Source organism: Cyprinodon tularosa, unplaced genomic scaffold, assembly GCF_016077235.1.
Source record: "Cyprinodon tularosa strain WSP-4 unplaced genomic scaffold, ASM1607723v1 ctg269, whole genome shotgun sequence".
Taxonomy (NCBI): Eukaryota; Metazoa; Chordata; class Actinopteri; order Cyprinodontiformes; family Cyprinodontidae; genus Cyprinodon; species Cyprinodon tularosa.
Genome location: NW_024038973.1, coordinates 727,091 through 753,579, shown reverse-complemented (window position 1 = coordinate 753,579; position 26,489 = coordinate 727,091). Strand labels below are relative to the sequence as shown.

The following is a 26,489-nucleotide window of genomic DNA, read 5'->3' as shown; positions in this document are numbered from 1 at the left end:
AACCAATCAAAATGTGTCTGCAGATATTTGCAGAACAGGCATTTTTATGGAAATAGGCCACACACAAAAAAAAATGCACAAAAAAAAAAAAGACAAAAACAGACCAAAATTTCCAAATGATATTTAAATCTTTAATATCACATTGTGGGTTGGTTGTAAATACTGATTGATTTGAAATAGTTGTCAGACTTCTAATGCAGGCAAAGGAGAAATTAAAGATATGCAAAAAACAAAAGGAAAAATAATACTGTTTTCTTCTGCTCCTCAACAAAGATGCAAACTGAATGTGTTCTGAGGTCGAGAAGCACTGTCTGCATTTAGAAAAGGAAATCCAGCCTGATATGAGGAATTGTTCCATGTATACAGCAATAATAAGTCTGCAGGCCAGATTCAAGCAGTGCCAAATGTTTACTTTAATTTCATAAAACGGGTGACAGAAATATATCTAAAGAAAACTAAAAGATCTTTGTTCAATATGTCAAAATGGAGGCATAAGGCCTTTGCTAATATGCTACAGTAACCCCCTTTTAGACTACCAAAATACAGTATGTCCCTTTACAACCAGTGACTCGCTAAAAATTCTAATTTAGAAATAACAGTTGAAATTTTCCACATCCATATTTGTACAATGCGCTGTGCTTTTGCAGCTACATCACGTCGTTGATCCGATTTTTGTTTGCATACAGAAATAAAACAGCTGGAGTGAGGCAGGACTGCAGTCCAAGCAGCAGGGCCCGACCTGGACGGGCGTTTTTGGCGTTCGACCGGATCACATGCATTCGAACTCGTCGATGCGCTGTTTGGTGTTGCCGGACCGGATCTGTCTGAGGGTCTTGTACTTGTCGCGTCCTGCTTTCATGTTCTCGGCGTGGATGACGTCGTTCACCGTCTTCTTGGTCTCGTCCCTGGCGTTGGCCAACTCTGAGCTCAGAGCCTTGAACAAAATGAACACAAACATTTCATCAGGATCTCTGAAGAGGCGTCATTTTTTAGGAATTGGCACCATGTTTCAAAGCGTCTGAAAATGAACAGGAACTGGGCATGAGTCCATGAAACTAGGCACCATCTAAAATAGAAAACCACTACCATATATGGATGATGGTGTAGTGTATGGAGTAGGAAACAAGACGATAAACAGAAAATGAGTTATTTTCTACTTAAAAATGCGTCTTGTAATGTGTCCAATGTTACCACTGATTCAAATAGTGGGGTCCCTAGGTGGGCATGAAATTATAAGGGGGGAAGGGGGACAAGAACAGTCTTGCCCCTTTTGGGCCAGAAAATGCAGCACAGGTGTTGTTTTCTGTAGCAACATAAGCTAAATCCTACTAAATGGGACAACAGCACCATCTGCTGTTTGCTCTGAACCTTCAATCAGTATTCCTGTTCAGTATTTTTTTTGCTTTTGCAGAAACATCAAGATAAAAAGTCTTGCCTACTGTTTTCAATATTAGTGTTTACAAAATGTGGTATTTTGGTCTCAGCTACAGTTTATTAAAAGTAAATAATAATAAAGAGCTACTTTTTTGACTCATTATTAGGGTCTAAACTTTTAAGCTCTTTTAAGAGAAACCGTTCTACTTTGCATCATTTTTCCATTTCAATTAAGAACCCCTCATATTTTTTTTTCCTGCCTTCTTAAAATGTGAAGTCAAGTCCTCTGGTGTCACATTTTCAGACTAGTTGGAACCGCATCCAGCCAGGTATTACAAATACTAACAGCTAATAGCAGTTTCTAATGGAAAAGAAAAAGAAAATACAGAATAGAGAGTAAATAAAAAATTAAAATAGAGAGCAGAGCTGCGCCAAACTACACCGAGGAGGAAAAAAAAAGTTTTCTCCAACATTCCATGAAACTTGGCTTAAAGTTTAGAACCACAAGGCTGAGTTAGAATAGCACTATTAATGGCTAATGGATTTAGCAGCCAGAAAAACGGGATGAATGCTGGCGTTTGAAAGCATAACGTTCGATAGTGGAGGAAAAGCTTTGCTCTATCATGCTTAACTTTAAGGGTTTTCTTTTTCCTGCATGTGAAACATGTATAATTAGATCCCATTATGTTCTGTATTTTAGTATGTTGCATTAGCTCAGTGACTTTCAGGACTAAGTGATAAGCTCACTGAAGCTGGCCTTAAAAAGCTTGAACTGGGATTGTTCTCAGGATAACATTGATGACTGAATATGTGTAGAAAAGTCAGACTTTCACTGCCACCATGTTTAGACAAGCACTGCACTGCTTTCCTACTTTATCTAAGCTCTGTGCTAATGCATATCTATACATAGAACGGCCATGCTAAGCTGCTGACGGAGCCAGAGCAGAGATTTCTACCTAAACAGTTCAGGATTATCAATCCCCTTTTTGTCACAAGGAGTTAGCCGCCATCTTGGCGAATTGTAAGGAGACAAAGCTTTTATAAGGCTTCTGGTTTGTTACTCTTTAAGGCTCCTGCTCACAGACCACATTTTTCCTTAATTCTTCCTCACTGGAAAAATAGCCACAAATATCTACATTCTTGTTACTTTAAAGATTTTTATATCTTTTTCTTGACTTTGAAACTTTTGAAACTACTTCTGAATGAAACAGAGGACTCAAAAGTTTTGCTGAGACCATTTCTGATCCACTTCTTTTGCAGGCTGCAGCTCTTTAGCAAACATTAAAATACCAAACACTGCACTCTTTTTGCAACCCTTGGAGCTCTAGTATGATTGTCTTCAGAGCCAGGAAATAAACATGGGTTATAAAATGCACTGAAGTATTTCTAGAACGTACCTCTAAGTTTGAAAGGACAATAACTTAAATACAACGAGAGGAGCGATTATTATAGGGACTGTTGTTTCATCCATGGAGACAAACAGGAATGAATGTGGTTAATTTTAAAGTCAGTTTCTGACTTGTTGCTACTTTACCCTTTCCTGTTCACAGTGACAGACTGACCATCATAAGATATAAACCAAGCCTTACAAGTAGATGTTTCTGCAGACGCTCGTTCTTCTCGGCTTCGGTCATACGCTCCTCTTCGCTGCGGTCCTTATACGTGGCCGCGGCGGTAAACTCGGCGCTGGCCTCAGCGCTGCTCTCGTCGTTCTCATCGTGCTCGTTCTCGGCATTGAGTGGTTCCTGGACATGGGCTGCCATCACTTTGTTCTTTAGCTCCTCTTTGGTCTTCTCCAGGTCCTCCTGCACCGTAGTGGCCTGAAGATAACAGGAAATGAGTTTGTTTGATGAGAGAGGGTTCATTGTCATAATGTTAAGGCTAAAATGATCATCATAGTAAAATTTAAAACAGGGTTTCCTTTTTTGGCCCCTGTGTATTTGTCTCCTTCGTATGGGAGGGATTCAGAGGAAAAAGGAAAGCTACATGAGCAGATAGAGGTGCCAGCAATTACTAAGACTGGAAACTTGGCACAGCGGCTCAAAGTTAAACAGGATTTCCAGCACTTCTGAGAACTGGAGTCACAGCGGCTTGAAACCTTCCTAACAGCCCTGGCAGGTCTTTGTTAAGATTATAAGATTTGAAAAATAAAACTTCATTTTAATCTGGTGCAATAAGCTAATATAATATAACCTATATTTGATTTATTTATTTAAACTAAAGAGAGGTTTTCATGTATGGTAATAGGCAGAGTAGCTACTTTTTATTTATTTAAGAGATAAACCAATACATTGGCCAGCTGATATTTTGGGCAGATATTAGCCGTTTTTTTGGATCATTAGTGCATTCAGCATTCATCATTTCCACCCCCTTCATTTGTTATCTATTGTTAATATCTTGTATGATTTGCTGATAAAGGTTTCTCCTTTTTTTGTATAAATTTAGAATTATGTAACATTTGTTATGGTCATGTAGTCTTTTAAATTGGCTCCGTCCAAAAATTTAATCAGTGGCTGATATTAAGGATCGATTAGGCAAATGTAGAAATAATCAACATCAGCCTTAAAAATTTGTAGATCTCTATTCGATTTGTTCTCATTTACTTTCGGTTTGAAAGAAGCACCAACCACTCCAAATGACAATAATTAGTAACTAGGTGTGATGTAACGAGATGAAAACATATTTCTTGTAAAAGAAACATCCATCTTACAACGTCAACTTCTGACAACTCCTGCTATAGTGTAAGCTTATATTATCCAAAGATCAAAAAGTGACTTTGATCTTTGGACGACAGAAAGGAGCCCTCAGGTGGCGTTTGCCAACAAAGACAGGTTAGCTGATAAGGCTCCTTTACATTAGCATTCATTCCAGTTTAGCTACTTTCTGGTGTTTTGGGTTGGATACTCTGCCAAGCAAGTTTATTTTTATAGAACGCTTCAGTGGTAAGACAAATAAATGTGCTGTGGATAACAAAGAACAGGGCTTTGCAGTGGCATAGAGGCAACACAAATAGCAAACAAGAGACATTAAAATAAGTGGATTATATACATAAAAATGGAAAGCAAGCTAGAAAAAAATTAGAAAAAAAAACAGACAAAATAAGGAAGGTGATTAAACAACGGAACAATATACCCGCTGGCTAACTGGTAGCTGCTGACAAAGCATAAGTTAGCATCTGTTTAACATCTTAGAAGCTCTGAACTAACGTATTTAGTTTTAGCATTTGATAATGAGTCTGAATTTGACCAAAGATCAACATTAAAGCTACTCTTTGAAACAGATGAAGCTCTAGGAAAACTTAAAGTATTGGTTTAAAGACTTTTTTTTAAATAGCAGAACCAGAGTAAAACTAATTAAACTTTAAAAAAAAACTTAAATATAAAGACAAAAGATATATTTGACCTGACTTGTTCTACAGCAGGGATGTCAGAAGCTGATGGCGTTTCCCTGCAGGATTCAGAGTGTTTCCTGCTTTAACGCACCTGATCTAGATAATAGCAGTCCAGCACTAAGCCTGTTAATCAGCCATCAAAGAAAGCAGGTTTGCTAAAGCAGGGGGACATCTAAAACCTGCAGCACATCGGCCCTCCAGGACCGACTCTGGACCTGCCTGTTCTACACAAAATGAACTACCTTGAGAAAACAAAGACACTCTTAATTTTTCAAAATTATTGTTAATGTCATTCTTTTAACCTGGATTAATAGTTATAGCCCTGTTCAAAACATAAAACAAGGAAATAGCGTATTCCATTAAAAACTGTTAGGAAAATCCCACACTACAGAACGCAGTTTGCAATGCACATTTTCTTTCATCTAAAGTAATAAGAGGAGAAACAAAAATATCTAAAACCTAAAACTTTCAATTATAGCTCCTGCTATTGTTAAATATCTGCCTTCTCTTTTTTCACCACATGGTGGCTCTACAGTATATCTCTTTTCCTTTTTTTTTGCTCATGGGAGGGGGAAATGTTGTCAGTGAATGCTCTTAATTTCACATTTACATATTTCTTATGCTAAGACATGTAAAATGGAAAATACTGAGGACACAAATATGTAAGTAGGCGGACTGCATGATCGTTTCTGAGTTAAGCTGATTAAAACTACATTGAGTAAAGTTTTGCAGTGTGTAGTTAAAATGACTTATCAGCTTCTTAAAAAACCTGAAGATTCTCCATATCTTCAGTGCCTTTCAGCAGATAAGAGACAAGATCTCTCAGCTTTGGCACATTTTTCCACTAAAGGAATGTTAAACATGTTTTTGTGTAAAAAAATTTTTTGGAATGTTAAATTCTAAATATTCTGAAGGGCAACTTTCAGCCTTCAGCTTGGATAAAATGAGCTCCTTAGAACTGCTTCTGGATTGGTTTCAGAAAACATGTGAATGGACGGTTACCAAGTAAACTGCCTCTAAAGGCTCAATGAGCTTCTCTTATTATAATTAAACTTCGTCTTTACATCTATAGAAATGTGCAGCCTATAAAGAAAATGTGTTAAAGTAGAACCACACCTTCTGCTGCCACTCATTCGCCTCCTCCTCCTTCTTTTTCTTAGCATCCTCCAGAAGAGAGATCTTTGAAGTCAATTCAGCCAACTCTGTGGCCTGTAATAAAAAGAAAAAACTTGTGTTTTCTGGTAGCTGAAATTGTCAGCACACTTTTTAAGACACCACATAACGTATCTGTGCACTGACCAGATGCTCTTGGTTCTTCATCTGGTTCTCTGACTGCTGCAGCAGCGCCATTTTGGCTTCCTCAGCTCCCCGCAGCTCAGCCTCCAGACGTTCGGCCTCCTCCTGAGTACGCTTCCTCTCCTGCTCCAGCTCCAGAGCCCTCTGAGTCTGCTCCTCCAGTTCTGAGCACACAAACAAAATTAAAGGTCATCAAAATGTAAATGGAGAAAGAATTTGCTGATTTTAGTTCTTTGATTTCTAAGATGTTTCCAACCTTGCTGGGCTTTTTTGGTCTGATCCTCAATCTGCTTTAATCTCTCCATCAGCTCCTCCTTCTCTTTTTCAATCTTTTCCTTCTCTTTTTCTGCAACCTCTCTTTTCCTCTTTTCATTCTCCAACAGAGCTCTAAAGGAAACAGGAGAAGGTGTGTTGGGATTATAATGATTTTTTTTGGCCATATTCCATATGCAGGGTTTTAATAAACGCAACTTTTGAAACAACTAAACCGACTAAATGTGTGGAAAATTCCACCACATTTCTTCACTCCTACCTCTCCATCTTTTTGTGGTTCTTCTCCTCCCGAGCCTGCGCCTTCATCTGCTGTACCTCGATGGTGTCGGGTTTGCGGCGGCGCATGTACAGCTCATGGTTGCCCATGCACAGAGCCAGGATGCGTTTGTTGATGCGCAGCCTCGGAGCGTAGAATACAAAGTCCTACGGTTTACAAACAATTAGCAAAAGACAAAGGTCAAATATAGACTTGGAAAAAAAAAAAACATATTTTTAAAGATATTTTTTTAAATTAACAGTTAACATACTGGTGCTTTCTTGTCAATTGGTTTAATGACAAACTTCTTATCGTTGAAGGAAATATTCCTTATTTCGCTCCAAGGAAATCCAATTTTAGGCGTCATTCTGTTAGAGAATAAGAAAAAGAGCTTAAAATACATGGATGAAACAACAGTCCCTATAATAATCACTCCTCTCATTGTATTCAAGTTATTGTCCTTACAAACTTAGAGGTGTGTGTGTGTGTGGGGGGGGGGGTGACATTTACTTTTTATAACTAACTTTTTATTGCACAATATATAACAATTTATATATGAAACTTTTAAGAAAACAATTAGTGATAATGGGGATGCACAATATTATCGCCATCTTATCTTTTCCTTCCGTTATTAGCACTAAAATTACATAAAGGAAAAATATTGGTGATGTTGATGTTTTTTAAAGATTCATATCAATGCGTTTTGGGGTTTTTTCTCCCACAAAGTTTACATTTGATCACTGCTGCACAAAAAGGAAAATCTCATTTTGTAAATAATGACAATAAATTTAAGTCTAAGTCGGTAAAGACATTCCAAATTGGTTATTGGCCACTTCAGATGTAAAACATCGAGGTTGTTACAGCAGTTCTATGTGGAGAAGATCCTGAACATTTAAGTCCGACATGTATAAAAAAAGATTGGCATTAATTATATATATGCTTATATATATATATATATATTATGATCCAATAACCGTAGAATGAATAATTTAGCCCGTAAATCTGTGCCTTTATTTGAAATATTGTATGTAAACAAAATAATTTTTACTAAAGTCACAAATTAAACCAAAAAACAATTATATCCAGAAAGTATCAATCATACTTTATTTCAATTTATCAATTTGAAGGAAGATTTGATGGCTTTCTTTTCCCTTAGATATGAAATTCTGTTACATTTTCTAATGGGTGATAGATGCTGCCGTGTCAATAAAAAAGGAATTTATTTTTTGCATTTACTACACAACTCTACCAGCAGAACCAGGATGTGTGGGTCACGGTTAAATTTAAATGTTGCCAATTCTTCATTACCATTGGAGCTTCTCAAAAGCTTCGATATCTGTCACATGTTCAAAGAAAACATCCAACCTGCCCTATTTTAAAGCATTAAAACCAAAACCAAGGGGAAAACTAAATAACTTACTTGTCACTCTGTTCGTAAATGTTGAGGCCCAGAGCGTCCACTCCCAGCCACAGCTCAGTGCCTTTCTTATTCTTGATGTTGAAGTAGTTGACTCCATACATTTCCAGGTCCTGGGCGATTTTCAGGTACTCCATCATGGATTCCTCTCTGTGGACACATGAGCGCTAGCTTTTGGTCATGCTTTGGAGACTTGTTGGAGCACAAAGGTAAATCTGTGGAAGCTGCTCTCTTTCTCTAGGTACATGTAAGTAATAGAGGTCACATTTAAACTGAAGTATGACAGAATTAAACTATATTCCTTTTACGGACCAAAGAAAAAAGGAGAAATTATGTAAAATAACAAATTTAGCTCCAAACAATGAAGCAAATGTGTCACCTCATCATGCCCTTGTGCTCTTCGTGCCACACTTGAATCCTCTCCTCCCACTGCTCCTTGTTGAGTTTGTGCTGATCCAGTACTCTGAGAAAACCAAACATCCATGTATCATTAAGAGGACCACTATAAACCATTAGATTATGTGATGACAAAAAAAAAACAAATAAAAGCCTTTGCTACCTCTGGGGGAGCAGGTTTTCACTGCTCAGGTAGCCTGACGTGTGCACCTCCTTGTTGTAGTCGCCGAACTTGGCCTGCACAGCATAAGAGGCCAGGAGCACCGCCGTCTCTGGGGGGCAGTAGATATCGTCGTTTAGGATGGCCTCCTTCACCTGCAGGAAGAAGAGCCGCTGTGTGGCATCCTGGATCAGCTCCTCTGTGACATCCTCAGGGAAGAACTTGGCACGAAACCTAAAGAATAGGGGGCTTTCCTTTCTCACATCCTGGGCTGTCACCTAAAATAAAAAAGCAAAGTCAGAGGAGGGAAAGAATACAAGGTGGTAAAATAAAAGAAAAAAGAAATCAAGGAAAAAGAAGTCGAAGAGCTCACCTTCTTATTGAGCTTGAGCCAAGTAGAGAAACCCTTAGTATCCTGGTACTGGAGTCCAAAGTACCAAACCTCTCTCAATCCAATGGTCTTTACAACCTTAAAATATCCAAAAGTTGTAAAATTAGTAAACACTAAGGCCCCGTCCACACGAAGCCGAACCCTGGCCTAAACGCACAAATTTTTCACCAAACCAGCCTCTCATCCACATGAAGCCGGCGTTTCGGGGGTCTGTAAACGATCTTTTTTTTATTCAGCCTTCAGAGTGGGAAGATTTTGAAACGCTGTTTTCGCGTTTCCATCTTTAAGCTCTTACCGCATTTTTTTTTTTTACACGCATGCGTCATAGCGTCGCCTCTAAACACGCATGCGCGACACAGTATCACAACAACAATGGCGCCGTACTGTGTTGAATGTAGGGGTGTAAATAATAATCGTTTTGTATCGATGCATCGATCCAAAAGCCGACGATCCGATGCATCGACACGTCCGCAAGATAATCGATTAATGTTTTTTTTTTTCCCTCCGGTCTATTTTTATCCATTTGCTCCTGGGCGTAATTCTTCCTCCCGTGCTGCGGTGGCGCTAAACCTATTTTCCCCTCCTACCGCGCTTCCTGGTTATACTCTTACAGCAGTTTGTTGCAGCAAGCTTCACACAGACATTTTTAAATTATGCTCAGTATTGAAGCGTGGTCTGGGCTACACGCTGTGGGTCTAGATACGGCCGAGGCGATGAGGAAGTGGGGGCGAGTTTAGTCCGACGACGGAGGGACAATGGGGCAAAAAGAGCGGAGATTCAGCTGGAAAAAGGCTCCCAGCGTTCTCGCGCACCTCGCTCTTCTAGCAGGTCAAACTTCACGAGTTGTTTTCCGCAATTTCGGTCATAAAAACAAAACTAGCCGGCCTCCTGTCTGGTGCACTGTTTGCGGTCAGCTACAATCTGGGAGAGGTGCAGCGGAGCGTCTCTCAAGGGGCGGTGACGTCAACACTCTGGAGCCTTCTTCTTCTTCTTTTTTTTAATGGCGGTTGGCAAACAACTTATAGCTGCATTACCGCCACCTTCCAGAATGGAGTATGGACCAGACAAACTATTATATTCTCCCTAAAATACCCGTTCTTCTTAGAAAATTAAAAATACCCCCAAAAACTACATCCCCAGATGACCTTTGAAACAATTCCCTTATATGTAGTTTATTTTTATTCCTGTCTAACTCTCTACACAACATCTCTCTTTCCTGAATATATTTATTACATTCTAAAAAAATATGTTGGACAGTTTCTCTGGAGCCGAGGTATTGCATTGAACTCATTACACTGATATTGTGCAGTATTTTTGCAGTATTTTTTGATGCAACTTTTCTACTTCTGTTATTTGCTGTTGTTTCTAAAGAAAATGCATAATGATATTACAGCTTTCATTGATTTATTTCAAACTTGAAACTTTGTTTAGCCTGTAAGGTGTAAAAAAAAATAAAAATAAATAATAATAAAAAAAAAATTAACCGATTAATCGATTAATCGAATCGAATCGAATCGTGGTGTATTCTTAAGTATCGAAAATAATCGAATCGTTGGATCAGGAAATCGATACTGAATCGAATCGCCATGATGGATGTGATTTACACCCCTAGTTGAATGGTTGCTGCTAATGCTACTCACCCTGCTGTCGGGCTTAGAACAGAATCTTCTTCTTCTGGAATATCTCCAGGAAGAACAGAGCAATATCGACGACATAGTTCAGCACCTGAATTTGACTGAACCACGAAAATGGACCCGCAGGGCAACCATGTATAAATATTAGTGCGCATGCCCAACATTTCGTCGCCTATTTTTGCTTTGGCACCACAGCGCCACTTACAGGCCTTGCATACATTTTGCAGCGTTTTCATGCATTCGTGTGGACGATCACATTTATTTTACGTCTCCGTCTTTACGACAAACGTTCTGGAAAATATTAGCGTTTCGTGTTCGTTTTGACTTCGTGTGGACGGGGCCTAAGACAGTTTAGTTTGAAAAGGCTGTCACTCTGTGTTTTTTTTTTTTATATTTATTATATTTATTTAATATTCTGGTTTCCTCACATGTGAGATGACATTCATGTTGGTTTAAACTGACTGCAGGTGTGGCTATCTAGTTTCTACAATTTTTAGCCACCTTTTAGGGGCGTCCCTCACCTTCAGTAGAGAGGATACATAGAATACAAACCCTAGAAACTGTCTGATGCACAGACAGAAAATCATCCAATCACAGGATAGCAATTTAAAGCATTTAGGAATCAAGACGAGGTGAATATGAGGTATGCAGAAAGACTATGTGTCAAACCTTAAAGCAGATTGGCTACAACAGCAGGCAACCCTACTGCATGCCAAGACCATCAACACATAGAGAAATAGGGCTACAATATCCATGGGCTCACTGAACCAACAGTGATGGAGAAACTTAGCATCTCATGTCAGTCATTCAGAGGGTGCAGCTATAGGCTTTGGTCGATGGTTCAGGTCAGCTCTGATGTTCTGATGTCATGCACCTACTACCAGCTCAATATTCTTTTAACACCAAAACAGAGAGCAACCAATGCAGGTTTTGTTTTTAATGCCAACGTCAATACTGATTATTTTGACATCAGTCTAACCAATGCCCTACATATACATTTGAGCTGATTCTTTATGTTACACAAGTCTCATACTACATTAAAATTGGATGCAAACAGAGGGAGCGGCAAATCATGCAAATTACATGATCTTGCGACGTAGCTGCTGATTGATGAAGTGGAAAACACATTCATGTATTTGTCAACAATGCAACTGTCGGCCAAGAAATATTGAAGTATCGTGTACTGGATCCACAGTTATCCCATTAGCTTTTGTTTCTTAAAGGAAAATGCTTTAATTTTAAATACATTCTTATCTTTCTGTATTTATTCATGTTTTCGTATGAAGATTGCTTTGGGCAACAATGAGTTGTAACTCAACTAGGGCTGAAACTATTAATTGGACGAATCATAATTAATCGATTATTGAAATAATCGTCAACTAATATAGTAATCGATAAATCGTTAACTGGAGTATAGAGGCTCTAGAACTTGATTATAGCTTTCAGAGTGACCCACATAGAAAAGTAATTACGTACATCAAGAATGTAAAAATATATATAAAAAACAGTTGCATTTAAGATGCTTAAATTTTGTCTGTCAATATGCTCTATCCAAAATTCCTCAAGTGGAAAAGTTTCACCTGGTTTAATTCCGTAAAAAAAATCTTTAAAGAATGTTGGGCTATCCGAATATGAATTGATCAATTGGAAAAAATTATGTAGAGATTAATCAATTTGCAAAATAATCATTAGTTGCAGCTCTTAACTTAACAATAAGTTACACTATCTAAGTGGAAAATAAAAAGCAGCTTCTTTATTACCAAACTATGGCTTTATTTTAATCAGTCTTAACCAGTCATACGTTAACATCAGGGTAAACTTATCAAGTTATCCTGTTAGTATAGACTCTCTGTCACGTCAAGATTGATCTTACCTGGTCAAACAGCTGCTTCCCTGTTGTGTTGGGCTGAATGGCAAACTCCAGCTCAGCATCCATGGTGGTAACACGCACACTGGTCTGATTGAGAAAAGAAAAATATATTTTAATACATGTATCACAGATATTATTTTTGACTAATTTAAAGCATATTACTCCACCACAAATCTGATTGAGATCCTCAAGATAACAACATGTTAGACACCAATCTGAACTCTTTCCAAATATGTTTCAGAAAAAAATTATTTTACAAGCAAATAAACCATAAAGACATAAAGGGTGTTTCATTAAACATTGTTATATTGTGCTTGTACCAAATGCGTATGATTCAGAGTGCACTGCTCCATCAGGGGAGTAGTACACTCTGAGAATGTTACCTTCTGCTGTTATGTCAACATCTTTTTTTCCAAACTTAATGGCAGCTTGACCATTATAGGCCCAAATAATAGTCTAATCTAAGGTAAGCTGAATAGATCAGAAAATATGTCCGACTCCATGAAGCTACACAGTGTCAAGCATTCAGCATGATTTTCATCAGTGCGGACAGTGATTGAGACTAGATTCTAAAACCTTATTACAAAGCTGCATACTCATGGATAGTTAGCTTAGAGCTAGCTGAGAAATACTATAAAAAAAACTGTGCCTATGTAATGTATGCTTGAAAAAGTTCAATTTAGGCAAATGGACGTGAAGTTTTCTAGAAGACGTTTCGCCTTTCATCCAAGAGGCTTCTTTAGTTCTAACTAATGGTGGGAGCACAGAGTTAAATATACTGTCGGTCTTACATTTCAGAGGGGCATACGGTATAACCAAAACCACTCTGACAAGAGATTAAAACACCCATCAGAATCCTCTGACGACCATTAAAGCCGGGCATACACTGTACCATTTTTTCAATCATTGCACTCAGCTACAGCTTGCACAGTACGACGAAATCCTGCGATTTCATCGTACAAGGGGAGTTCACAGTTCACGATGTATGTTCTCACACTGTTTGGCCCGACACTCTGATGCGATCTACAGTACCTGCTCACACTGTACGTCTAAAAACCCCGTCTCAGCTCCGCAGCGAGATGCCGCTACTCTGACTGGTCTATCCGGAAGCCAAACGGGTAGAAGAGGGATATGAAGCTTACTAGAGAGAACCTCGCTCCTTGGCAATATGTGCAATTTTTGTGTGCTGAAAGCCCTAAAAAGGAAAGGCAACGACGTATTTGGACAAAGACATGGCTGAGCGAACGTGGCTACTACGGTCTGTCAATTTTACAGAATGAACTCAATTTCACTCGCACCATGCTTCTGTGATTTCACCTGAGAGGAAGAAGAAGAAGAATCCTTGTTTGAACGATTTGCCCACCACCAAATTACAACGGCAGACTGAATTTCAAACATGTTTGATTTTCTCTCGAACCTTTTGATTCCTGATCGGGAGGTGGTTGTGAGAGGCTGATCGGCCCTCGTAACCCCCTGTACACTACACGACGCACGATCAGGCTGAAAGTCTGCCCGATCAAAAGATTCTCGCACGACTGGAGAATCGTCCCGAAAAGGACAAAAAAATCATACAGTGTAAGCCTAGGTTAACATCCCAATGTGTCCTTCTTGGTCAATTCAGTGAGAGGGATCAAAGTCACTTTTTGTCCTCCCTAAAGGCTGATTTATACTTCGAAACTAGGTCATCCGTTGCAGTGAACAAAAAGACGTCCCCGCCCCCTCCGCAGACACTCTGCACCTCTCCCAATTTGTAGGTGACCGCAGACAGTATCGCAGACATAAGGCCAGCTTCTTTTTTTTTTTTTTTTTTTTTTACGACTCATGAAGTTGCACCAGCTAGAAGAGCGAGGTGCGCGAGAATGCTGAGACCCTTTTTCCACCTGGATCCCCACTATATTTGGCCCTCATGTCCCTCCGTTGTCCCTCACAGCACATAGCGCAGACCACGCTCAAAATTGAGCATAAATCAAAAATGTCTGCGTCAAGCAACACACTGCGTCAAGTGACACACTGCTGCGGGGAGTATAACCAGCCCTAAACTCTTTGTTAGACCTAAAGTATATTACTCTCAGTGCTCTCCACTCCCCCCTAGAAGCCTCTTGGTTAAGAGGCGAAACGTCCTCTAGAAAACTTCAGGTCCAGTTTCCTAGACTTTTCAAGCTTGACCATGACCTAGATGACTGAGAATCCTCACAGATCTGCTATATAATGTAGTAAAACCTCTAAATATGTAGTGGTATAAATAACAAGGCAGTTCAAGTGATGTGGCCACCGCCAATTTATTTCTGTACTGCTTTTCAAAAGAAAATGAGCAGAATTCAGTAAAAACCCTGCCCCATGGTTCCACACTGCACTGATAAACTCTGCCAGTCTGGCTCGGTCTCAGTGTAGAACTTATCTACAGGAAGTAACCACATCCTCTGGAGGCTGGGCCGTGTGAGGCAAGACGGCTAAATATTGATCTCTCATGAGAGTCGTCTACATCCTGTCATGTATCAAGAAAACCTGCACGCTGCTAAACTCTCTGCTTTAGTAAAACCGAACATGAAAAAAGACATTATGGAAAAGTGGGGTTGATTTTCTCTATGGGTAGCAAATATAATATGTCAAAAGTTAGACGAATTGAACCTTTTAGTCTCACTCAAAAAGGTCAGTGGGAGTCAAAAATGATTCTGTGCTTGGTAAGCTGACGAAGCAGAAATCTGTTACTGTTACAGAAGATGTAAACAGCAGCAAGCATGCCTATTGGGAAATAACTGTGCAGGCAGAGGCCCACGCCTGCCCTGAACAACAATGGTGTGTATTATTTCTCAGTTGCGGGGCCTCGATTAGAGTTGCGTTCTTTCCCAACCATGTCAGCAAGACCCCATTTTACTGCTCAGGACACTTTCCCCTCTGCCACTTCCTGTCATCCGCTGCAGTTAAGACTTTAGAGTGAAATCTTTAAAGTTTATACTCTGCTCCAACATGGCCAGATGGAGTCATTTACAAGCAGAAAACTGAACAGAAACCTCCCAACCCGGTTTAACACCTTCTCATTTGTTTAGAGCAGTTCAGCTAACCACCACCACCCTCGGGGTGACGGAGCGGTTTCATTTCCGGAGTCAGAATGTTTAATCTTGCATGAAAAGGGAACTTCACTTCTAAATTTTCTGCCTGCTTTGGGTGTGTCTCCTATGGCCTGATCTCAAAAGCACTTCAGAGTCTATTATTAGCCCTCGGTTGAAAAAACACCACCCTCAGGTCCTTATGTTTCCACTGCCGCTTAAAAGTTGTATCTGCTAATTTCTGGCTTCCTATATGCACATTTTGCATGAGTATAATCTTTTAAGGTCCCTAATGCATACTAAAGTATTCAGTCATTGTAAAATGCAATAAAAGTGGCCAACTTTTTACATTTTCACACTCTGCAAATAAGTAATAGGGATATTTCTTCTCAGTTATGTTTCTAAATAAGACAATATTGTTAAAAAAAAACCACTTACTTTACTTACTTTCTCAGATTTTTTTTTTATAGAAACCTATATGGCTATAATGGTAATTACTCAAAATATTAAAACTGGACTGTAACTAGAGATAGCCAAAGAACTAACAGAATGGTTTTAAAAACAATCACATTGTTAAAGCAGCACCGACAGAGCTACAGCTAACACCAAATGGCATTCCTTAAGGCCCCTTCAAAGGTAAATTATGGGAGATATTCTGTCAAGAGCCTAAAAATGTGGCAGGAATGTTGATGTTCTGTTGGGAGGAGGAGAAGGAGGAACATGAGTAAGTCAAGTTCATGTGAAGGTGAACTGCGGAAAATACCCTAGTGACATCGCCAAGAGGAGGAAGCAAAACTACCTAAAGAAACCGGATGATTACAGATGCATGGCAAGGTGCTCGTTGATTGTTCAGCTCATCCAACACAGATATATCTAGATATTTTACACACAAACAAAGAGGCTTAAAATTAATTGTGCACACTTAATATCCTCGGATTGGCTGAGATATTCCACAGTTTTAAGTCACTGTGTGGTTAAACCGCAACCCTCACAACTTAAGTCAAACCATTAAATAAGATAACAGAAAGTGCCTGTGGAAGCGAGAAGAAACCGAACTATTCCCCAGATGCAGCGAAATTCATGTGACCGAGGCTTCTTTCTGGTCGTATGGCAGCATATCCTCAATGCTGACTCTGATATGCATGAACATATGACGGGTAAGAAAAGTGGGTCATTCCGTGGCTGAGTCAGGCTGTCTGTGACACTTTTACAAGGTCAACCTAACAGCAGCAGCTCCTTAACAATAGTACTCCTTGATAACCGGTCTCTTGATTTCAGCTTAACTAAAGAAATGTGAGCGCCTCATTTAATTCGGTCAAGCCAAACGCTTGCTTGAAAATGTGAGCAAAATTTTTAACAATCAGCCAGGAAGTGGAAGCACGGTAATAGAAATGAGCAAAAAATAGAAATAAGATTAGAGTCAGGACAATTACTAACTTAAGTATTTATTGCAAACCACTACAGAAAATTACAATTCTGTTTGTTTTCGATTAAAACCTCTGTTTACCGTAGCACTTGATATTGACTAGTTTAGGGGGGGAAATAGTTTAACCTTTGTCACAGGAAGATGGTCAGTGTGAGAAAAGGATGAGGTTTCTGCTTCACAATATTACAAGCACTAAAAAACAGAGTTTATAGCAAAAACTCAAATCCCAGAGTATCCACAGAGAGGAGCTGTGCAACATGGCTGAAAGATGCATCAAATTTTAAGCTATTCATATTAGTCTCTCTCTACTATTAATATTTTTTTTGTTTCACCTATTTATAATAAGAATCTGGGGGGGAAAAGGGCTTCAATTGTACCCATGAGTCTATTTAAACATAACATTTAAACTTTAAAAACAGGTCAGCGATGCTACCAACCTTGATAAGCTCAGCACTGAGAATTTGAGAAGCTGAATGCTTTCTTCTGCCTACATTTCCCAGAATGCTGTGCAGTTCTAGTTCTATGAAATTCTATCTGACTGGTTTTCCATTCATTTTGATCAAGTGTCTATCATCACAGATGTTTTTTAATCTTTTTTTTTAACCTCAGAAACGCAATCTTTTCCTGATAAGCGAGTGTACTTCGATGTCCCGATCCAATATTGGAAATCGGCCCGATATCAGACAAAAAAAAATAAATATCGGAATATATCAGCCTGCCTCTAAAATCTCTGATATTAAAAAAACTCATAAACAATTGGCTTCTACCTGCTTTTGTTAAAGTTCACATTTACTCTTTGGTGAATAAAAAATGGATCACTTGTTCACATACCTGATCTCTGTTTGAGAAATATCACTTGATCAAGCTGTTTCTATCACTTAGCGCCAAGAAATAAGTAATAAAAGTATGTATGATTCATGTTGATATTGTAACGGATCGATATCTGTATCAGTCATTACACAAAGCTGCAATATAAGTATGATGTCGCAAATGGAAAAGTTGTATCAGGACATCCCTAGAATGCACCATGGCAAAGGACTAACGGTTAAGTCTAACAACACTTTAAAGAATCTACGCTGGCTATTTTAAATATTAATGAGATGAATAATGAAGTTAGACGAAGCACTAAGGATGTAAAAAGCAATGTCAGCCAACTTATAACAGGAAGCTGGACCATAATGAGTTGTGGTCATTCAACTTTCAGTTTTTAACTTCTATCTGTCTGAACATGCAGGATTTTGGAGATCTCAGAGCTAAACAGAGAGTCTGCATTTTCTTAAGACCATGCTTACAGACTGATGCTTACAGTAAATAAAGCTACCGTATTTTCACGACTATAAGGCGCACTTAAACGTCTTTTTTTCCCTCAAAATGTGCGGTGCGCCCTATGGTGCGGTGCGCCTTATGTGTGTTGTAACTGCGACTTTTGAGACCACCTCATTGAGGAGATGATGAAAGAGTGGCTGAATGTAAGGAGACCAGGTGTTTTTTTTCCACCCCTCACCATCGCTGTTAATATGTAACTCCATGCGTGCCCATCTCACAGCTGATGTGAAAAACATGGGGAAACAAATTAACGCTGCTCGACATCGGTGTGAACCGGACCCAGCAGGTGCAGCAGAAACAGCGAGTTTACATGCAAAGTCAATGGTTGACGCGCATATAGGTGCAGCAAAAGGTCCCGCAGCGCATTTTGGTGCAGCACGTCGGGAGCGTTTAAGCATCTGAAGCGCCGCGCTTCTGCTGCTCGAGATGGAAAAATTGAAGTTTTGCTGCTGGACGCGCCGCATCAACCAATCAGAGAAGCTGATCTGGGAGCTGCCAGCGAGACAGACAGCGCTCTGATGACATATGATATTAACGCAAATGGAAAAGGCTGGATGGATGCGTGGCTGAGGCAGGTGTATGTGAGAAGACTAGGTGGTTTTTTCCACGCATCACCATCGCTGCGTGCCCGTCTCACAGCCGATGTGAAAAAAAGGTGAATCAAATGAACGCTGTGCTCGCCGTTATCCCGGGGGGTCTGACAAAAGAGCTTCAACCGCTCGACATCGGTGTGAAGCAGCCGTTCGAAGTAAGGCTGCGAGCGGCGTGGGAGCGATGGATGACCGACGGAGACCACAGTTTCAGGATAAGAAGGCAGCGCCGGGCAGATTACGCCACAGTTTGCGGATGGATTGTAGATGCTTGGACTAAAGTGTCTGCTGGCTCTGTTGTTCAAGCTTTCGCAAAAGCCGGCATTATTTCTGAGGAGCTGCGCTGCACGGAAAGTGACTGACAGCGAAGAAGGGGAAACTGGCATGTCTGATTTAGCGCAGCTGTTTTATTCAGAAACAGAGGATGATGACTTTGATGGGTTTGATTAATACTTTGTAATAAATACATGAATAAAGCACAATCATACTCAGTTTTGCTCCCGCTGTATTTTTCTCCCTGAAAACTTAATTCAACAGCATCCCCGGCGCGTCTCCTCCTCTTCATCGCGGTGGCTGGCAGGTGTTTTTTCATCTAAATAATCTAAATCTTGCAGCTATATTTGCTGTGATCAGTGGGAATAAAGTAGTTTTAATATGTTTTTAAGTGAGAAAGTCCACCTGAAAACTTAATAATTGCAGTCAGTTCATCCAGATTATCTATTTCTGTCGGAGGCGCTCAGACCCCCACATACCAGCGGTGCGCTGACAGCAGAAATCTCTTCATCAGCAGCCTGTAGGCTGGGCAGCCTGGGCTGGCAGGTGTTTTTCATCTAAATAATTTTAGCTGCAGGCACCAGGATACCGGCAATAAAAGCGAACATATTCCGTCAGCAGGTTTCAGGATTTTAAGTTAATTTAGGAGTGACCACAGCGCTGTGTCATCTGCGATGTCTCTGTCTCACGGCCAGCTGCCAGGTTTGATTAATACTTTGTAATAAATACATGAATAAAGCACAGTCATACTCAGTTTTGCCCCCGCTGTATTTTTAAATACGCAGTAGAGGTATTTAAAGGTAGTAGAGGACTTGTACCTGTATATAAAAAACGCGCCCTATAGTCCGGTGCGCCTTATGTGTGTGTTAAATACAGAAATGGGACACATAACTGAGAGTGCGCCTTTTAGTCCGGTGCGCCTTATGGTCGTGAAAATACGGTAGACAGGTGTTGGCAATAACTGTATCATTTATCATTGTAGGGAGTCAAGAATGACTGTAATTAGAAATAGGATTTAATACAATGATCTTTGCTAAAACATGTCCAGGAAGCGTTCCTGATCAGACACCTAAACCACCTCTACTGATTTCTTTCAATACGGAGAAGCGGTGGGGCTAATTCAAGCCCTCCCCCAACCCCCACCAAGTCCAACCCACCCTAGAGATAAGGTTCACGACAGCCACATACATCCAGCATCTTTGGTTTTATGTCAACACCCACCCCAAGAAATGACTGCTGGCTGTTAGTGTTGCTGATTGAACGATTTATTAAACTGTTGCCTTTATTAAGAGCATTAATAAATCTTGATACATCTAAAATCACGTTGAAGTCAAAGTAAAAGCTGCTGTTAACTAATTTCTGCATTACTTAGATGCAATCATATTGAAAAGTCTTACTGTAAACATGATAGTGGTATGTTTTCATTTTAGGACGTTATTTGTGTTTATTGGGCTGACTTTATGCAATAATTAATGTATGTCATCAACGTAGGTAACAAGCCCCTCATGCTAAAGGAATGTGTGCTCTTATATATACTGAAAAGTAGTTCAAAATGTTTAATTGGTTACAAAAATCAATGCCGTTAAAACTCACTATTGAAATTTTTCGTTCTGGGATTTTTTTAAAACTGCTACATTTATATGGGATGTGTATACATTCTCAGTCCCTTCATTTTAAGAAGAATAACATTTATTCCTTCCTATTTAAGCTCCTAAAGCATGCCTATGTTTGTACGTCATTCACTAGCAGTAAAGCTTCCTTCTGTATCTGGTTGGACTGTGTGAAAACTTTTGATTTAGCAGGTCAAGGAAAGCTGGAAAATATAACTCCTACAAACAAATATTTATTTAATCTAACTACCATAATGCCGAATGTAGCTTACGGATGCTGATGTTTTATGTTGAGGTTTTCCCAACATGCTGTAGGAGACACTTTCACTGTAAAGAGTTTAAAAATAACAGAAATCACAGTCAAACGTGTGAGGTTAGTCTAGCAGCAGATTATATGCTGTGAATCAATGAGATCATTTGAGCTAAAAATGAAAATCAGTTCTGTTTTGAAAAAAAAAAAAAAAAACATAATCCTGGAAAACTGTACTTACTCTCACAAATTAGACGTTCTCACGGCTTTCCAGAGGAAAACATCAACCGAGCTGTTTGTGTAAAAACTCTGCTGCTTTTGATTACATTTTGTCGACCAATTTGGACTTCTAGTCAGTCCTAATCTCCTCAGCTATGTGCACTACAGTCAGAACCATTTAATCTCCTGCTCGCATACCACCAGCTCTTTCCATTCACCATGTCTCCATAGACACACTTGTTAAAGGTCTGGGTCCAAAAACAAGCAAGCGACTTCTGTTTTGATTTCTGCATATGAGCTTAAAAAGGTAAGTTATGCTCAGGTTCTGTGTTATGATGACAGTAAAAATGTTTCTGTTTGTTTATGGAGAGTATTATTCACCTATCGGATTATAGGGGAGGAGAATAGGTAGAATACAGACGACTTGGGGGAAAAATAATATTTTTTCAGCTAAATTCTTAAGCATTAAAAGCTCAATTTTAATATATATAGATGGTGTTTTAAAAAATGAATCAGAACTCTTCAAATCTCTTCAATTATAAAGCGGTTGCTTAACAGCATAAAGATATCCTTTTGGTCCAAACATTGCAATAAAATTCAGCTAAATTAGGTCATAAAAGTTGACAAAGTAGGAATGCAGGAACTTCTGTCCTTGTTGCACTGCAATAATACAATCTAAAGTGGGGCCTGGCATCCGAGGACCACGCCGGGAGAAGCAGGGTGGAGAACAGCCAGGCAGTGATGTGAAAGTCCATATAAGGCTGCAGGCGAGGAAATTACCAGAAAGGAACTGATGTAAGTGCAGAAACCTTGAGTCACAACATCACTTCCTTGGGAAAGCAAAGCACTGCTAAGAGCAACGTAGCAGACAGAGGTTTTCACTAACTAATGCTATAATAAACAGGCTTAGTAACAGAAGAAAAAAAGCACCAAAGTAACCTGCATTTTCATCAAATGAGAAGTACATTTTGATGCCTTTAGGACATCTGCTGAATATCTGCATCTTACTTCCCCGTTTTCATTCACCTCCTCAGCCTAACATTTACATGCTGGTTTCACTGAGTGTCACAAAAAGCTGATCAAAATAGTAGTCAGATTCCCTCCATCTGCAAAAATTACATTTAAAACAACACATTTTAGTTTTAATGAAACCACAGCGCAAACAAGTCTTTAATTAGGAAAAATTTCTGCTGCTTCCTCTTTAACATCTATTCTGACCCGCACTAGTTTCCCTTTTCCATCTTTAATTACAGCTTCTGCATCAGAGCTGCAATTTCTCTATGCCTATGTACCGGGTGTGGCTACCAAATGGCAATTAATGTAGGTTAAATTCTTAGGTAGAAGGTAGGGGGTCGGGTTGTTGCCAGTCAGCTTTGTGGCATACAAAAAAACATGAAAGTTAGGGATATAAAACACAAATTCAGTCTGACTTAGATAGTTATACAGTTTAAACCTCAGTAGTTTTATTTGGTTCAATGTTAATAAATACACTATTTACTGACGAAATTTAATAAAACCTCCAAATATCTACTTCTGCCAGCTATATATGCTCAGTTATTTATAGATATAAATAACTGAGCAAAGGTGACGTCAGGGGCAACAACGCCTAGCATTTTATTCTGGGTGACAAACGGAAAAAAAAAAGAACACTGAGGAAGTTCTAGCTGAAACAATGTCACAGGAAGAGAGAAGGTACAGGAGTGGGAGCCATTTTTACGGAAATTCTGCTTGGAAATGTTTCACATGTTTGTTTTTATAAAACAGAGCGACAAACTGCACGTCTCATTTCAATGAGATGACAGAGAAGTGACCAGAGTTTGCTGAGAATAGAGAGACACAGAAGTCCCATCCCCTACCTGTTTCTGCTTACTTTGGACCATAAGGCTACTCTAGTTCAGATTGAAGACATGTCCATAAGCTGGAATATCTGTAAAGCAGTTGATTGGAGGTAAGCTCAAGAGCCTGAACCCTCAACTCATCAACCAGCTCATTCCACCTAACTATACTTGCGTTACCCCAGAAAGAGCATCTCAACACACATTCTGCACAAGAAAGTTAGTTAACAGAAAAACAATACGTGAAAAACAATCCTTATACTTTAGCAACAATGGGGAAAAAATGCGGGTGAAGATTCTCAGTCATCCAGGTCATAGTCATTCCAAAAAAGTTTAAAAAAAAATTCCACTGGACTTTGCTTCCATGTTTGAAGGCATATTTCTGACGTTTTGAATTGAAAAAGGTTCCTGGATGGAAAGCAAAACCTCTTCAAACTTGGAAACTAAATCTAGTGGATTGTTGTTGTTTTTTTACTTTTTTGGAATGGGAAAAATAATTTTCACTATTAAATAAGATCAGCCTAATTATTGAATGCATCAAAGTATTTCTTTCCAAAAATAACTCTTGTAAAAAAAATAAATAAGACGACTACTTCAGCTGCTGCTAAAAATCATAACATCAGCAGTTGTTATAACCAATAATGCTATATTGATACGTTTATATTTTTATAAGGTAACATAAGCTGTCTGCTCCTGTAGAGGTTGCCTCTCATTTAAATTCCTAACATGACCATCAGTCTTTTTTTATAGCCAAATTTGTCCTTCTTGTAAGCCAGAGAGAAGCATAGCAGCCTTCTTTAAGCCAGCTAACTGGCAGTGTGCAGCAACATGTGAGGGAGGGCACCACACCACTGATACAGTTGTAAATCTCTGCTTCTGTCTCCTTGAACCCCAGTCGGCCTCAGCAGATGGCCGCTCACACTGAGCCTGGTTCTGCTGGAGATTTCTTCTTGTTGAAAGGGAGTTTTTCCTCTCCACTGTCGCTACAAGCATGCTTAGTGTGAGGGATTGCCTTCGAGTCAATGAGTCGATGCAATCTGCAAACTGGTTTTCCTTAGATAGAAAACTTTGAATTAATTTAACTGGTGGTCGTCCTTCTCGATTCGGTGCCGGGGCGCGCCATTTTTTAAAACAACTACAATACACAACTACGACGAAGGGTTAGTCTGTCTTTTTACCAACCCATTAACAGAACCTGTTCCCCTTCTATGTCTAGCAACTCTAGATCCATCTCTGTGACCGTGATATCTTGCAGACGCGCCATTGTTGTTTTGGAAAACAAAGTTCTCGTGAGTTTTCGAATAGGCTCCCCATAACGATTTGGCAGGAAACTGCTGTGCTTCCCTGTAAATCCCAGACCGACAGTGCAGAAGCATAACAGTAAAACTGGTTCGCCACCAGACCCAAGCGACATTTGCTGTGTGCAGTTGCAGAAGTCTAAAGGCCAATTTATGCTTCTGATGCATAGACTCTGCGACCATCAAATCTGTCTCTGTGGGCGACCACGCCCCCCCACGCAGAGGTTCTGCAACCGTCGTCGCACACCTAAAAAAAATTCCCGACTACACGTCGGACGGTCGCAAACCCACGCAGACCTTTAGCAGACAAAAAGCAGCTGTGATTGGTTCTTGGTGTGCCTTTCAGGCTGTCTGGGTGGTCGTCCTTCTCTATTCTGTGCAGGGGTGGGCCATTTTTTAAAAACAAGGAGTAATATCAACAATGGATAACCACGACAAAAGCTTTATCGAGGAGGTTTGGAGGTACAACCACTAATACAATACGCCTCAGACATGTCGTTTTGGAAAATAAACACTCCCACCGCTCTTGTGCTTTGGCGGGAAACTGCTGTGCGTCTCTAGAAATACCAGACCGACGTTGCAGAAGCATACAAGAAAAACTGGTTCATAACCAGACGCTATTAACATTTGATGTGTGCGGTTGCAGAAGTCTAATCTTTATCTAATCTTTAGTATACTTTAATATTCTATACCATAGAAAAACTGCAGTGCTTTCTGCATTTTCTTTTTTTAACCATCTCATTACACTTCATTAAACTGCAGAAACGATAAGGACACATTTTATTGGTTATTAAATCTGTAACTAATCTGCATCTTTAATTAACTTGATTCCAACTGTTCTATTACATATAATATGCAGTTAATTCACTCATAATGAAGCGGTTTCCCTGAAGGCTGATCATCTCCATCTCATTGGTCATGCCATTTATTAACTGTGAACATTTTTCCAGCCAGTGCCTGTTATCTTTTTTTATTTCTGTCTTCCTCTGAGCCTGTGAGAATGGATCAGGTGCCTTGATGACACAGATGAGATGTTAGAAACCACATTAAGGAGTCATGAACAGGCATTGCCATTGTGTCCACCCCCCCCCTCCCTGCTTTTCTTTGTCCACAGCATGAGAACCACTAACACAGATTTTAGGGCTCAATCTCTGCTCATCATTTCATTCACAGCTCTGATCTTCTCCATTTAAATACGAGTTTTGTCCGAATGACAGTCCGAATATCTCCTTGGTTTGAGCAGCCTAAAAAGGAGGCCTTTGGGGAAAAAATGAAGGGCTAGCTCGGCTCGGCTCGCTTCGGAAGCAGGCCAAACTTCCTCCTCAGAAAACAGAGTGGGATTAATATGATATCCGTGTTAGCTTTAGCTAGGGGGGAGTATTTAGAGCGAAAAAAAAGAAGCTGAATGTTTACATTAAAGGCGCTAATGCAGTGAGCCGACAGGCGGCATCGCGCACGCGCACAAACGGTTAACGGAAAGTAGAGGATGCTATAAAACACCTCTAACTTCTCTCTAACTCACTTCGCTAAACGGCTCCTTCCATTGTATTAGAAATGAACAGAACAAAGGGATGTGGGAAAGTACGTTAAAATGTCGCCTCTTACCGTTTTCGGCATCTTTCCAGTCGTTTGCCTCCCGCACAGATTTCCTTTAAACTTCTTTATTCAGCTGAGAAAACTTTTTTCCCATCAGAACCACGGCGCCAACTGAACGCCCTCTCCAATCGAGGGTACTTTTTTTTCCTTTTTTTTTTTAATAAAAAAAGAAACTATGTTATATATTTTTCCTGTTCTTTTCAAAGCTGCGCTCCAGGGAGGGTTTGTCTTTGTTTCGCCTTAAAGTGAAGCGGACTGGGAGCTTGGTTTCCTGCTAACGGTACCGCTGCTGCAGAAGAAAAAACCACACCCAGAGCGATGACAGGACAGCAAACAGGCTGAGGCTGAGCTCACAGCAGCTGCTGGCTCCGCCCGCCGCATCATCAGGACTCTACGCCGATTCTGGATGGAAAATACAAAAAAAAAAGTTGCTCAGGATTCACTGAGCATGGTCACTCTATTGCTCAAATGTTGCGTCAGTTTAGGCCTTTGAGAAAATTACAGGGGTGCAGACATGTGGGCTGCTACGGAAGAGGATAAGGGCCACTGACAATATATATA

At 39.8% G+C, this 26,489-nt stretch overlaps 1 protein-coding gene across 2 annotated transcripts; it reads right to left on the bottom strand.

Annotated features, from left to right (window-relative positions):
• Positions 1-109: 109 nt before the first annotated feature.
• On the bottom strand, positions 110-26,258 carry LOC119786221 (moesin-like). Of its 2 annotated transcripts, XM_038289414.1 has the most exons (13): positions 25,938-26,258; positions 12,462-12,545; positions 8,937-9,032; positions 8,567-8,841; positions 8,387-8,470; positions 8,011-8,157; positions 6,862-6,958; positions 6,594-6,757; positions 6,318-6,448; positions 6,065-6,225; positions 5,882-5,974; positions 2,964-3,194; positions 110-934 (listed from the first exon to the last, which is right to left on the bottom strand). In XM_038289414.1, exons 1-13 carry the CDS (start codon positions 25,947-25,949, stop codon positions 770-772), a joined length of 1,740 nt encoding a protein of 579 aa, XP_038145342.1. In that variant the 5' UTR covers positions 25,950-26,258; the 3' UTR covers positions 110-769. The 2 variants fall into 2 exon arrangements, with proteins under 2 accessions (XP_038145342.1, XP_038145343.1); XM_038289415.1 differs by lacking the exons at positions 8,567-8,841; positions 8,937-9,032; positions 25,938-26,258 and having other exon boundaries at positions 12,462-12,520.
• Between the last annotated feature and the right edge of the window lie 231 nt (positions 26,259-26,489).

Excerpts from the sequence above, each read along its gene's own strand:
- LOC119786221 (XM_038289414.1), bottom strand. Across the intron at positions 5,975-6,064 it reads TGAAGAACCAAGAGCATCTG|GCCACAGAGTTGGCTGAATT; the intron begins GTCAGTGCACAG and ends TTTTTATTACAG. Across the intron at positions 935-2,963 it reads GTCTGCAGAAACATCTACTT|GCTCTGAGCTCAGAGTTGGC; the intron begins GTAAGGCTTGGT and ends ATTTTGTTCAAG.